The 14098-nt window shown below is 41.4% G+C and overlaps 1 protein-coding gene across 1 annotated transcript; it reads right to left on the bottom strand.

Moving 5' to 3' along the window:
• Window positions 1-286: 286 nt before the first annotated feature.
• On the bottom strand, window positions 287-12107 carry LOC117434222 (zinc finger protein OZF-like). The gene is made up of 3 exons (XM_059011071.1): window positions 11952-12107; window positions 7676-8183; window positions 287-2176 (listed from the first exon to the last, which is right to left on the bottom strand). The coding sequence occupies exons 2-3, from the start codon at window positions 8154-8156 to the stop codon at window positions 1383-1385; spliced, it is 1275 nt and encodes a 424-aa protein (XP_058867054.1). The 5' UTR covers window positions 8157-8183; window positions 11952-12107; the 3' UTR covers window positions 287-1382.
• Window positions 12108-14098: the final 1991 nt, after the last annotated feature.

Raw genomic sequence — 14098 nt, 5'->3', positions numbered from 1 at the left:
AGCTCCGGATCGTGCTCAGTAATCTTTAGTGAGACAACAACACACAAGACACACAGTGTTAGAACACAGACACAAAACACTCACGGTCGATCTCACAAACGGGCTCCTTCTTGGTCATATAATTTAACCATATGCAAAGGAACAGATCACTCAAGCCATGCCCCCTATTTATACCCTTGCCCATGACCCCGAGGTTAACGAGCGCATCCGCTCCTCCAGTCCTCGGATGCCACGCCGCTTACCGTCTGGGTCACTGAGCTCGGGTGCCATAGCTCCGCCCCCTTCCGAACTGACCGACTTCCATCTACCCTACGGAATAAATTGTCGTGCCATTTCATTAAGGGTACTCTGTTCCTCGTACACCGTGCTCTCACAGGTCGAAAGGGAGATCTAACACTAAGACTCATTCGATCTCTGTCACAACAGTAATAAAATAATGACTTGGATCGCATTATTGAGGAGTTTGGTGATAAAACGAGTGATCAGGAGATGATTTATCAATATGCACGACTATGAAGAGGTATGTGAAAAATACAGCGAACAAGGGGTGGGGCGGTGCTGGAGATGCAGTACTGAGTGTCCTGTTGATATGCAGTGCCTTTCAAAACTGTTTTACTGTGAAAAAAATACTTTTAAACAGCGCGTCTAAAATAAACTGCGTGTGTGAAAATAAATTGGACCTGACGCGCCTGAGACGTGCTGAATAAATGGGCCGCAAAGGGTTAATCAGTTAAATTGTGACTCATTTCATCAAACTATATTTGAACCAGTTTCAGTCATTTCATGGGAGTGTCACGGCACCTCATATCCACCAGGTGACGCACTTCTTAACCCTTTATAGGAAGAAAGTTGTAGATTGGCTTTCAGACAGACATTCTTACTGGAAAGATAATAATCAGCTTGTTTGTTTAGACAAGACTGGCAGGTCAGCACAGCAGGGAATCTAAACCATTCCCCAATTGAAATCTTTACGACCCTGTTACTGATATCTAGTCCTTTGAAGCAGATTTAGGCTGTTTTGGGGGGAGGAAGGGGAAAGACAAACTTCATTAACATCACAGCATCTCAAGTCTCATAGGGTTAAGAAGTGAAATGTCATGTTATGGTACATTCAATTACAACTACGAATTTCTCCCACAGAATCCAGGTGCATTATGGGACACTATCATTTATTAGTTTTAGAATCATGATGAATTTACAAGTCAAACCCTCCAGGCGGTTGTCCAGTAAGGACGGTGCAGTCTTGTCTCTGGGATGCTACATACCGGGGTCGGGATACTCGTTCCCATCAATGTATTAATTTTCAAGTTAATGCAGTTTAAATGCTAAACCCTGAAACTCATTCCCCACACTGAGTTATCGGTTTCTCCTGAACATGGTTCCTAGGGTTTGTCTCCTGTGTGAATTTGCTGGTGTGCTTTCAGGGATTGTGTGTGACTGAAACTCATCCCACAGTCAAAGCAGCTAAATGGTTTCTCTCTAGTGTGCATGCGTTCGTGTTTTCTTAGAGTTTCTGACTGTCTGAAACTCTTCCCACAGTCAGAGCAGAGATATGGCTTCTCTCCAGTGTGAATTCTCTGGTGTATTTTCAGGTGTGCTGACTGACTGAAACTCTTCCCACAGTCAGAACAGTGACACGGTTTATCTCCTGCGTGAATTCTCTGGTGTCTTTTCAGATTTTGTAACACATTGAAACTCTTCCTACAGTTAGTGCAAAGATACGGTTTCTCTCCAGTGTGAATTCTCTGGTGTATTTTCAGGTGTGCTGACTGACTGAAACTCTTCCCACAGTCAGAACAGTGATACGGTTTATCTCCTGCGTGAATTCTCTGGTGTCTTTTCAGATTTTCTACCACACTGAAACTCTTCCCACAGTCAGTGCAGAGATACGGTTTCTCTCCAGTGTGAATTCGCTGGTGTGTTTTCAGGTTTTGTAACACACTGAAACTCTTCCCACAGTCAGAGCAGTGATACGGTTTCTCTCCTGTGTGAATTCGCTGGTGTGTTTTCAGGTGTCCTGAATGACTGAAACTCTTCCCACAGTCAGAGCAGCGATACAGTTTCTCTCCAGTGTGAATTCGCTGGTTTGTTTTCAGGTTTCCTAACTGGGTGAAACCTTTCCCACAGTCAGGATATTCTCCACTGCCCGCACTCGCTTTAGCTGCTGGACTGGAACCTGGAAAATATGAACAGGAAAGAAAGTCAGAGGGACTGCTTGTAGGCTTAGGGCATGTGGCTAGGTGGTGAAGTGGATTAAAGTATGTGACAACATTACAAATATGTTTAGGCAAAATCCACGTGAATGATCTCGATCACATTCCTAGTGGATCTGTGTGTCCTCATACACCTGTTCTTGTGCGGATTAGACACAGGTGTTAAAAGCCAAGCAAATCCACAATCACCCCAGGAAACTTTATTAAAATATCTAATACGCTGTTTCCTATGTCAAGATCTCATTATTTACTCTTAGGTTTCTATTTGTATAATTCAAAAAAAATCTACAGTGGAGCTCAGCTGTCATGTATTGTACGTATGCAGAGTTCAGCTGCAGTGATCATTTCTTGGTACAGTGGTAACATTACACTGGGTGCAAATAACAGAATATCATTTTAGCAATACAACACATGTTCCGTGAGGTTACACATGATTAAAACAAGTGAATAAATATCATTCATAACCACAGGTATAGAAAAGGCTAAAATATTTTCATAACTGCAAATATTGAATTATTGAGGTAGTCTGTAAGAAATTAACCCTGGTCCTGTACACTCTCTCTCTGTATCACCGGTATCACAGCTGCAGTCTGTTAAATTTTGTTTCAAGGCGAGTTATATTCTCTTTTATTAATTAAAACCCTCCTTTTCCAAGTGGAAATTAACTTCTGATAAATTATATCAACATGGATTTGCTTTTAAATTCCCACACAAACAAAAGAAATAGTCTCAAGAAGCCCTGCTCATTAAGATATTAACACAATTCTGGAACATTAGCACAATTATTTAATAATGAAATAGACATAACAACCACGTGAAAATGCCAAAATCAATGCTACATACAGAATTTCTGATTAACACTGGAGTTAGCATTTACAGCCTTCTGAACATCCTGCCCTGTGTTTTTTGTTTAGAAAAAAAAGATTTCTTATTTCTGTAATTGAATCCCAACATTTATTGTTAAACATGAGAGGATGTTGCTTTTAGGTGATTTTAATGTACGTGTTGATGTCGCTGGAGACCCTCTTGATAGAGATTTTCTGGCATTGCTTGAGTCCTTGGGTTTCATTCAACATGTTACTGGTCCTACTCATATTCATGGCCATACATTAGACTTGGTTATCTCTTGTGGTCTAACTATTCAGAATCTGTCCATCAATGATCTAACAATTTCAGACACCTATGCGGTTGTCTTTGAAATGTTATTTCCCGACTCTATGAAACAGCCACCATCCAGTATTAAAACTAGATCTCTAAATTTATAAACTTCTAAAAAGATCCTGGAAGTTTGTCTGTTTTAGATTGTGCTCACTCTGGAGCGGTCGGAGAGTTGGTAGATAACTGTAATGCCACTCTAACAATCACCTTGGATACTACTGCACCCTATAAACTGAAGGAACTATCTACAAAAAGATTATCTCCTTGGTTCAATGATACAACACATACACACAAACGTATGAGTCGCAAACTAGAACACAGATGAGAGCTACAGGACTTCAGGTACATTATCTAACTTGGAAAGATAATCTTTCAAAGTACAGGCTGCCTTGTCTCTAGCTAGATCAGTCTATTATTCTGATCATAAGAATAGCCCAAGATTTATCTTTCAGTCCACAACAAAAACAAATCCACAAAATCTGCCTGCAAGAGGTGCTCCTCCTACGCTGTAGCTCTGAGGTGGCTGCATGGGGGGCCTGCAGAGTGAAAAGAAGCGGACGGCTGACGACACATATCGGAGGACGCGTGTGTTCGTTTTCGTCTCTCCCGAGTCAGCGCAGGGGTTGCAGCGGTGAGCGGGCTTGAAATTAGACATTTCAAATTGGAGAGAAAACGGGGTGAAAAAAATTTTTTAAAAAAATTTTAAAAAATAATTGGCGATTCCAAATTAAAGAAAAAGAAAAACATAAAACCCACATCAGGTACATTAGATCCCATTCCTACTACACTTTGAAAAGAAGACTATCCAAAAATAAATAGCACCATTTTAAATATTGTTATCAGCTCTCTTTCATCAGGTATTGTTCCTAATTCTTTCAAGACAGCAGTAATAAAACCTTTGCTCAAGAAGCCCACCCTCGATCCCAATGTGTTTAATAACTACAGGCCTGTACCCAATCCTCCTTTCTTATCCAAGGTGCTAGAGAGAGTGGTGGCGGAGCACCTTAACAGATTTCTTGCTGCACAGAACATTGCTGAAAAATTTCAGTCTGGTTTCAGGTGGTATCACAGCACTGAGACGGCACTAATTCGAGGGGTAAGTGATGTGTTGTGGTCCTCTGACGTGGGCTCGTCTTCGGTTCCTGTTTTACTGGATTTAAGTGCAGCTTTTGACATCGTTGATCACTCTGTTTTAATTACGATGGGAATTAAAATATGATGGTGTGCCAGGGTGACTGGGCGGTGACGTCAGGCAGAAGCAGGAAGGAAAAAATACTGACACCAGGGAAGTACTGCAGGTAAAGGCTGTGCCGTTTTTATTCCAGCAAAAATAAATCAAAAGTCTAAACAAAAAGAAACTGTGCCCACAGAGCAAAACAAATAGTCAAACAGAACAAAATCACAAACACAAAAATACACACTGAATAGGTCAGGCTGGGCTATCGCCTTCAATGTTCCTATCCGTTTTACTGTTTACGTTTCTCCCTCTCAGTTCTCTCCACTCTCGCTCTCTCTCTCCTTCCAACACCACCCTGAGTGCCGAGAGCTGCAGGCTTTTATAACAGGTGACCATCTCCCAATTAGCAACAAATTAAATCACCTAATTAATTCGGGAAATGGCCACCTTCTGCACGAGTTTTTAAATGGGGCTTCCCATCCACGCTACTAAACAAAAACAAAACATTTGGCTACGCCATCACTAACAAAACAAAATATGCAGCGCCTCGCCGTCATACATTTAAATATAATAAAACAAATAAACAATACAAAATAACACAGGGGCAGAGGGGGAGACCCCTTTCTAAAATAAACAAACCCTGTACAGGGCTGCTCGCCCTGTTACAGATGGGACTGTCAGGTCCTGTCCTGTCCTGGTTCCAGTCCTCTCTCTCTAACAGGTTTCAGTTTGTTAAAATTGAGGAGGAGACCTCTTTTTTGTCAAAGGTTACATGTGGGGTCCCCCAGGGTTCGATTCTTGGCCCATTTCTGTTTTCTCTTTACCTGCTACCCTTGGGTAATATTATTCGTAGACGTGGAGTTCATTTTCATTGCTATGCTGATGATGCTCAGCTTCACCTTTCCCTCAAGCAAGGTGGTGGGTCTGCTGCTAATATTTTGAAAACCTGTCTTGCTGACATCAAAAATTGAATGTTTGAAAACTTCCAAATGCTAAATTCAGACAAAACAGAACTGCTGATATTGGGACCTCAGAAACAATACAAGAATATACACTTGTGTGATTTTGTGCTCGACTGTCTTTGTACAGATGTTACAGCAGCAATAGAAAATAAAAAAACGTAGGTGTCATTTTTGACCCAGGCCTCTCATCTGAGGCACACATTAGAAATGTTACAAAAAATATATACATTTTTCCCCCCATTTAAGAAACATTGCCAGAACATTTTCCAGACATGATGCTGAGCGATGATGCATGCTTTTATATCGTCAAGAATTGATTATTGTAATAGTTCTTTGAATTGGTACTGATAGCAATGTGATACCTCGTGTGCAACTTGTACAAAATGCTGCTGCAAGAGATTTAACTGGGACGAAGAGATGAGATCATATCACTCCTGTGTTGGCATCCCTACACTGGCTTCCTGGCTTTAGGATTTTAAGGTGTTAATCTATAAGGCTGTAAATGGCCTTGCTCTATTTAGACCTTAAAGATCTTTTGACATCATGTCTCCCTAATTGGTCACTCCGATCTGAGGATGCCAGGTTATTTTCTAAACCCATTATTCAGAAAAAAAACCCTCAGGTGGTAGATGCTTCTGCTAGACTGCTCGACATTCTGGAATGAGCTGCCCAGTGCTGTAAGGGAAGCTCCCTCGAATGAGCTGCCCAGTGCTGTAAGGGAAGCTCCCTCGAATGAGCTGCCCAGTGCTGTAAGGGAAGCTCTCTCGAATGAGCTGCCCAGTGCTGTAAGGGAAGCTCCCTCGAATGAGCTGCCCAGTGCTGTAAGGGAAGCTCCCTCGAATGAGCTGCCCAGTGCTGTAAGGGAAGCTCTCTCGAATGAGCTGCCCAGTGCTGTAAGGGAAGCTCCCTCGAATGAGCTGCCCAGTACTGTAAGGGAAGCTCTCTCAAATGAGCTGCCCAGTGCTGTAAGGGAAGCTCTCTCGAATGAGCTGCCCAGTGCTGTAAGGGAAGCTCTCTCGAATGAGCTGCCCAGTGCTGTAAGGGAAGCTCCCTCGAATGAGCTGCCCAGTGCTGTAAAGGAAGCTCCCTCGAATGAGCTGCCCAGTGCTGTAAAGGAAGCTCCCTCGGTTCTTGATTTTAAATCTCAATTAAAAACACATTTTTATAGTCTGGCGTATCCAATTAGCTAAAATGAAATTCTCTTGTCTCTATAAGGCATGTTTGACTATTTAGCATTATTTTCCTGTTTTATTTATTCTAAATAAACTATTGTATGTGTATTGTTCTTGTTGTTATTACAACTACTGTTATTACTTTTTTTTATTATTATTTTTTGCTCCTTATATATTACAATGTGACATTTCCAAATCGAACATAGAATACCGTGCTACTGTTCGGGCTTCTGGTAGACATTTGCAATTTAATTTAGTAGTTTCTTTGATTATATGATGCTAAATAAAAGGTCTAAATGATGTTTAGATATTTTTTTATTATGCCTCAATCCTACAATTGTAGGAGATGCAAAGCTTTTGTCCATAGCTGTAGAGCCCTGTCTAATCCAGCCCCTCTACAAACCAGCATTCTAATTCGGTATGATTTTGGGGTCCTGATCAAATCCCTATTGAAATGAATGGTGTGATCCCCTCTACAATCCAGAACCTGGCTATTCTGGAATCTGTCCCTTCTGCCTGATGTTGTGTATACACTACCATGTCCAGCCGGCTCCATTCTGAATTGTGCAGTTGTTGAACAGCAAATACATGTCTAACCGTCCACACAGCGAGCGAACTCTTGAAAGAAAAGATGAACAAAACACCAACTCAAAAGAGCTAACAGTGAGAGACCCTGAATGCAGCAGAAAGCACCTGAATCCTCATACAGGTACAGTACGAGAACGTGAAGGTCTTTCTATGGGAATGGGTTAAACAGGCTTGTGATAATAACAGGTGAAGAGTTTGCTGTAGCATTACTGTGTTTATTACACTGTGTATGTACAGTAACACAGTTGATTTTTAACTGTTCAAATAGTTTAGTCATTTTTAGATCAGTATTCTGATTGGACAGGTTTTAAAGCAATCTAACCAATATGCTCCCTCCCTCTCCACCACACTGTGGATTTCACATAATCTAGAATGACAATGTCACAGCTACTGGGAGTCACTCACCTGCTATACTGCATTCTGAATGGGAGCGCCCGTCTTCCTTTCCACCTCCTTGCATGCTGTTGGGAGAGCCTTCCTCTCCAGCGCCTTGCTCTCTCACGCAGATTCTCTCCAGCACCACGCTACACTCCCGCAGGCGTACAGGCTCCAGCTCAGGGATGTTTGGTTTGAAGTCCTCAGATTCTTCCTTCACTGGTTCCATGTGCTCAAACTCTATTTCAGGGGGCTCCTGTTTAATACAGACAGTTTCCAGCACCTCTTCTTGTTTAACAGGAAGGGGTTCTTCTGTCTGGGGGATCTCCAGTTCATTATGCTCAGCTTTAATCTCAGAGTCCTCTGGCTGACTGCTGTCACATTGCATCTCACAGAGCTCCTGTTTAATAGGGAGGGAAGCCAGCCCAGAGAACTCCACTCTAATGGGGACAGGTTCAGGTTCAAGGAACTCCTCTTTAATCTGGACAGATTCCATCTTCACACTGTCCATGGCAGCAGACAGGATTCTGTTTGATAGCTGCCAAAAAAAGAAAATCATTGATTTATTTAAATACAGTGTTATGAAGAGCATTCAATGGACAAATGCAATCTGGCCTTAACAGCAGGAGTGGCTTTACTATTGAAGGAACACAGAACTTCTTGCAATAGGAAGTTTATTATATCATAGGATTTTATCTGTTGAAAAAGTTTACTCAATTTATTTAACCATTCTATATAGTCCATCCATATCTGTAACCACTTAATCCTATAGAGGATCGCGGTGAGCCAGAGCCTGACCCGGCAGACACAGGGGTGCAAGACGGGGCTACACCCTGGACGGGACGCCAGTCCATCGCAGGTCAACTAAGGGACACATTCTATATACAGTGTTTCTGTGAATGAAAGCATTTGTACTGAACAGATAGGAGAGAGAAGACTTCCATAAGACCAGGCTGGCAGATCTAGACTAGACTTTGCATTGTGCTTTCATGTCGACGAACACACGAGGCAGCCAATCAGAATCATGCATGAAAAGGAAATAAACAAATCCTCCCTCCATCGCAGACTTGCTTTGTTAACAAGCCTGGAACTGCCCAATCACGCACTCATTCGATTGGCTGTGCCTTTAAAGGGCGGGGTCTAGAGGCCCGTCACAGACCTATCGCTGCCAGTCAAACTGACGAGCGGCTTCAGTCTCTGCCAGTCAACTAGCTTTTGAACCTGCCTGACAGGTTTACCAGTGCAGTTTTGTGATAGTTACTTTTTTATATATTATGTACAGTGCCTATAGAAAGTCTACACCCCCTTTCAAATTTTTCACCTTTTGTTGCCTTATAGCCTGGAATTAAAATGCATTAAAATAGTTTTTTTTTTCATTGATCTACACATCCTACCCCACAACTTCCAAGTGAAAAAAATGTTCTAGAAATTTGTAGAAAATTAATTAAAAATAAAAACTGAAATAGCTTGGGTGGATAAGTGTCTACCCCCCTTGTAATAGCAATCCTAAATTAGCTCAGGTGTAACCAATCGCCTTCAAAATCACACACCAAGTTAAGTGGCCTCCACCTGTGTTAAATTGTAGTGATTCACATGATTTCAGGATAAATTCAGCAGTTCCTGTAGGTTCCCTCTGCTGGGTAGTGCATTTCAAAGCAAAGACTCAACCATGAGCACCATGGAGCTTTCAAAAGAACTCTGGGACAAAGTTGTTGAAAGGCACAAATCAGGGGATGGGTATAAAAAAATATCAAAGGCCTTGAATATCCCTTGGAGCACTGTCAAGACGATTATTAAGAAGTGGAAGGTGTATGGCATCACCAAGACCCTGCCTAGATCAGGCCATCCCTCCAAACTGGATGACCGAGCAAGAAGGAGACTGATCAGAGAGGCTACAAAGAAGCCAATGGCAACTTTGCAAGAGCTACAGGCTTTTACTGCCAAGACTGGTCAAAGTGTGCATGTGACAACAATATCCCAAGCACTGTATGGTAGGGTGGCAAGAAGGAAGCCATTATTCAAGAAAGCCCACCTTGAATCCAGTTTTGAAGTATGCAAAAAAACACACAGGAGATTCTGTAGCCATGTGGCAAAAAGTTTGGTGGTCTAAAATGGAACTTTTTGGCCTAAATGCAAAGCGTTATGTTTGGCGCAAACCCAACATGGTGCATCACCCAAAGAACACCATCCCTACTGTGAAGCATGGTGGTGGCAGCATCATGTTATGGGGATGTTTCTCTTCGGCAGGGGCTGGGGCACTTGTCAGGATAGAAGGGAAAATGAATGGAGCAAAGTACAGAGAAGTCCTTGAGGAAAACCTGCTGCCCTCTGCAAGAAAGCTGATGCTGGGACGGAAGTTCACCTTTCAGCATGACAATGACCCAAAGCACACAGCCAAATCTACACTGGAGTGACTAAGGAACAAAAAGGTAAATGTCCTTGAGTGGCCCAGTCAGAGCCCCGACCTAAATCCAGCATTACTTGAAGATTGATGTCCATCAACGCTCCCCAAGGAACTTGACAGAGCTTTAACAGTTTTGTAAAGAAGAATGGTCAAATATTGCCAAATCTAAGTTGGTATCCCAACAGACTCACAGCTGTAATTGCTGCCAAAGGTGCTTTTATTATTATTTGTTTATTTAGCAGACGCCTTTATCCAAGGCAACTTACAGACTAGGGTGTGTGAACTATGCATCAGCTGCAGAGTCACTTACAATTACATCTCACCCGAAAGACGGAGCACAAGGAGGTTAAGTGACTTGCTCAGGGTCACACAATGAGTCAGTGGCTAAGGTGGGATTTGAACCAGGGACCTCCTGGTTACAAGCCGTTCTCTTTAACCACTAGACCACACAGCCTCCTATACGAAGTACGAAGTATTAACCAAGTATTAACTCACGGGGTGGAGAATTATCCAATTATGATCTTTCAGTTTTGCATTTTTAATATATAATCTTTTTCTCAATAAAACCTTTTTTCCCCTTAACAGTGTGGAGTATGGTGTTGAGATAAGTGGAAAAAATCCTAATTGAAATACATGAAACTCTGAGGCACTGACACAACAAAATGTGAAAAAAGTTCAAGGGGGTGTAGACTTTCTATAGGCACTGTATATAGTCAACTCTCATTAATATGAATTTCAAGGAACCAGCAAAAAAAATGTACCATCAGTAATTATTTTTATCAGGTACTGTGAGTTTTTATCAAAGTTACAGTGACACTGCAATCAAATTTAAATTACAGTACAATGAAAAGTACCAGAAATGTAAAAGTACTGTGCATTTTATTGAAAATACGGTTGTAAGTGAACTTTTAAAAAGTATACATGGCAAATGAACTGCAGTTGAAATGTGCATGTCCCAGCTGCTGTGCTCATTCCTTAGGGAGGGTCTCATAGCGAATGATTAAGCTCAGAAAACAAGTTAATGCCCGTCTTAAAAGGTACGATGTACTGAGTTTGGACTTAAAGATCTTTTTAATATCTTTTTTTTTTCACAATTCAGCAAATGCATGTGACTAACTGATGAGCAACACATTGTGTTATCTAACATTGTAAACATGTAGGATTCTGTGTGTGATCTACAGTTTGTCTTGTTTATAGAGACAGTGGATCATTTTTTTTTACGGTACACAGGTCAAGTTTTGGTACCACTTTCTGCACCTACACTGGTTTTCAGCCACTTCCTGTAGCGCGACACACTCTAAATACTTAAAACAACAAAATAACGTAAAACAACCGCGTCAGTATCATTTAGTTTATGGCATCTGCAGTGAAAACAAAATAACATTTTTAAAAAGTACTATTGTAATCAAGAACATTGTTTTATAAAGTGATTAACACAGACAGACGTGCTTATTTCTCAGCGCGCAATGCGTTTTCATGTAGTTTATATTCAATATGAATCTACAATCACGTGTAGTTTCGTACAGTATCTGTTCAGTTCAGTCGGGATTTATCCCAGACACTAGGAGAGCATCGAGAGGTTGCAAGCATCCGAGTTCAGCAGGTTAAACCACATCAACAACGCGCTGACATTACTAGCTGCTTAAAACAAAAGGGAGATAATATTTAAAAAGTGAGCGGATGGGTATTTTAAAATAACTATCAAATAGGCAATATTTAAATGGTCAAAGTAGTCTTATGAATGATTTAACAGTGTGTCCCGGTTTTGAGCTTTGGAAATCTGGTCACCCATAGCGGGAATATCACAAGCCTGTGCTGGAACGGGTTTGAATGAGCATTGCCTTGTTAACACAAGAGCGTCGCAAACAACTCCACTAAAATGAGAAACTAAATGTAGCTTACTTTTTTATCATCCACGCCTTGTCAACGGGTTCCCAACAACATTTAAATATATTAAATACAACCCTGCGGGGCTCGGTCGGTTTTTTAACTGCAGACGTTTGTTGTTGTTATTCTCTTTGAAACGACGCCATGTCTGCAGCAGGCACCCTTTTAATACGTCACTGAAGCTTTTATGAGCTGCCTCGGTCACATGACAGGTTTGTATTCCGCAGTGAAGCCGCTGTGTGAGCCTGTACCGTAAACCCGTCTCCTTGTTAGGAGGGAGCGCTCTTCATTTTTCTTAGTGGAAGGGAACAGTTCAGACTCTGTGCCTCAAACCTGCCCTGCAGGGAGTACTGAAGCCAGTGGTTTTATATGTGGCTGTTCTGTGTTGTATTCAAATCTAAATGTAATGATGCTGTTTATATGTGTCTGTTTTGTGTTGTATTCAAATCTAAATGTAATGATGCTTTTTATATGTGTCTGTTTTGTGTTGTATTTAAATCTAAATGTAATGATGCTTTTTATATGTGTCTGTTTTGTGTTGTATTTTTTTGTGATATTACAGAAGCGAGTCAGTGCATTTGTTTTGTGTGTTTTTAATTCATTCTAAATGTCATCAGTCACAATTCATGAAAACCAGGGACCGGTTGCATAAAACACCTCCAGGTAACCCTTTACTGCACAGAGCACTATCATCATCATCATCATCATCATCTTCATCATCATCTTCATCATCATCACCATCATCACCATCACCATCATCACCACCATCACCACCATCACCATCATAATAATAATAACACACTACAATAGTCTTCGTATTACACTGGACACTGCATCCAGATTTTAATAATGGTGCAATGAGCCTCCAGCATGAGTCAATGCAGCTCCATTGAAACACATACTAACTCCTGCACTGGGAGACAGTGGACACAACCCTTATATTCAACTCTTAAGAAGCTGTCAAAGTAATTTTATTCCAAAGCACAGCATAACAGTATAATAAAATGTATACACAGATATATACTTCAGTTAATTCTTTCCTCCATTTACAAACTTGCAAAGTGTAATAAACAAATAATAATGTTGAGTTTTCTGTCCGGTTTGGATGGAAATAGACAGAGACAGATAAAAAAGCAATAATCTCCATTTATTTGTACAAAAAATAAATAAAACAGAAGGGAAGGGAACTGGGAGTTGAAAAATAAAATACAAGGTTGTCATTTATTTCATCTCTATTCTCAATTATTTTAATCACACACACACCCTCATATTCCCCCAACGACGTGGGCAACTCCCATGTGTCCCCTATATACCCTCAGGTCTCCCCCTTCTGTCAGGGTGCATATCCTCATGTTCTTCCCGTGCCAAACATGCTGCAAAACTCTCTCTTGCACACACATACACAAATGCACACACACACACACACACACACACACACACACACACACATTATTATTATTTATTTCTTAGCAGACGCCCTTATCCAGGGCGACTTACAATCGCAAGCAAATACAAATACATTCAAGTGTTACAATACAAGTAATACAATAAGAGCAAGAAATACAATTATTTTTTTTTTTCAAGTGTGACAAACCACAATTCAATAATACAGCAGATAATAGTGAAAGTTACATCAGGATATGATTAAATAGTGATAGTTACATCAGGATATGATTAAGTACAAAATACTACAGGTTAAACACTTGGCAGATTACAATATTCTGAAGTACAGGATTAAATGCAGTAAAATAGGGGGCAGATAAGAGCAAAATAAAGCACATTTAAATGAAGGGTGATAGTGTCCCAGGATACAACAGAGGAGTTCTACAGGTGCTGTTTGAAGAGGTGAGTCTTAAGGAGGCGCCGGAATGTGGTCAGGGACTGGGCAGTCCTAACATCTGTAGGAAGGTCGTTCCACCACTGCGGAGCAAGGGTGGAGAAGGAGCGGGCTCTGGAGGCAGGGGAGCGTAGCGGAGGTAGAGCCAGTCTTCTAGTGCAGGCGGAGCGGAGAGGTCGAGTGGGGGTGTAGGGAGAGATGAGGGTCTGGAGGTAGCTGGGTGCAGTCTGGTCAAGGCATCTGTAGGCTAGTACAAGAGTCTTGAACTGGATGCGAGCGGTGATCGGGAGCCAGTGGAGCGAGCGGAGTAGTGGAGTAGCATGGG

This window comes from Acipenser ruthenus, chromosome 41 (assembly GCF_902713425.1).
Source record: "Acipenser ruthenus chromosome 41, fAciRut3.2 maternal haplotype, whole genome shotgun sequence".
NCBI classification, from domain to species: Eukaryota; Metazoa; Chordata; class Actinopteri; order Acipenseriformes; family Acipenseridae; genus Acipenser; species Acipenser ruthenus.
This window is presented reverse-complemented; position numbering and strand designations above follow the sequence as displayed.

Excerpts from the sequence above, each read along its gene's own strand:
- LOC117434222 (XM_059011071.1), bottom strand. The coding sequence starts at position 8,156 with ATGGACAGTGTGAAGATGGAATCTGTCCAGATTAAAGAGGAGTTCCTT. Across the intron at positions 2,177-7,675 it reads TTCAGAATGCAGTATAGCAG|GTTCCAGTCCAGCAGCTAAA; the intron begins GTGAGTGACTCC and ends CATATTTTCCAG.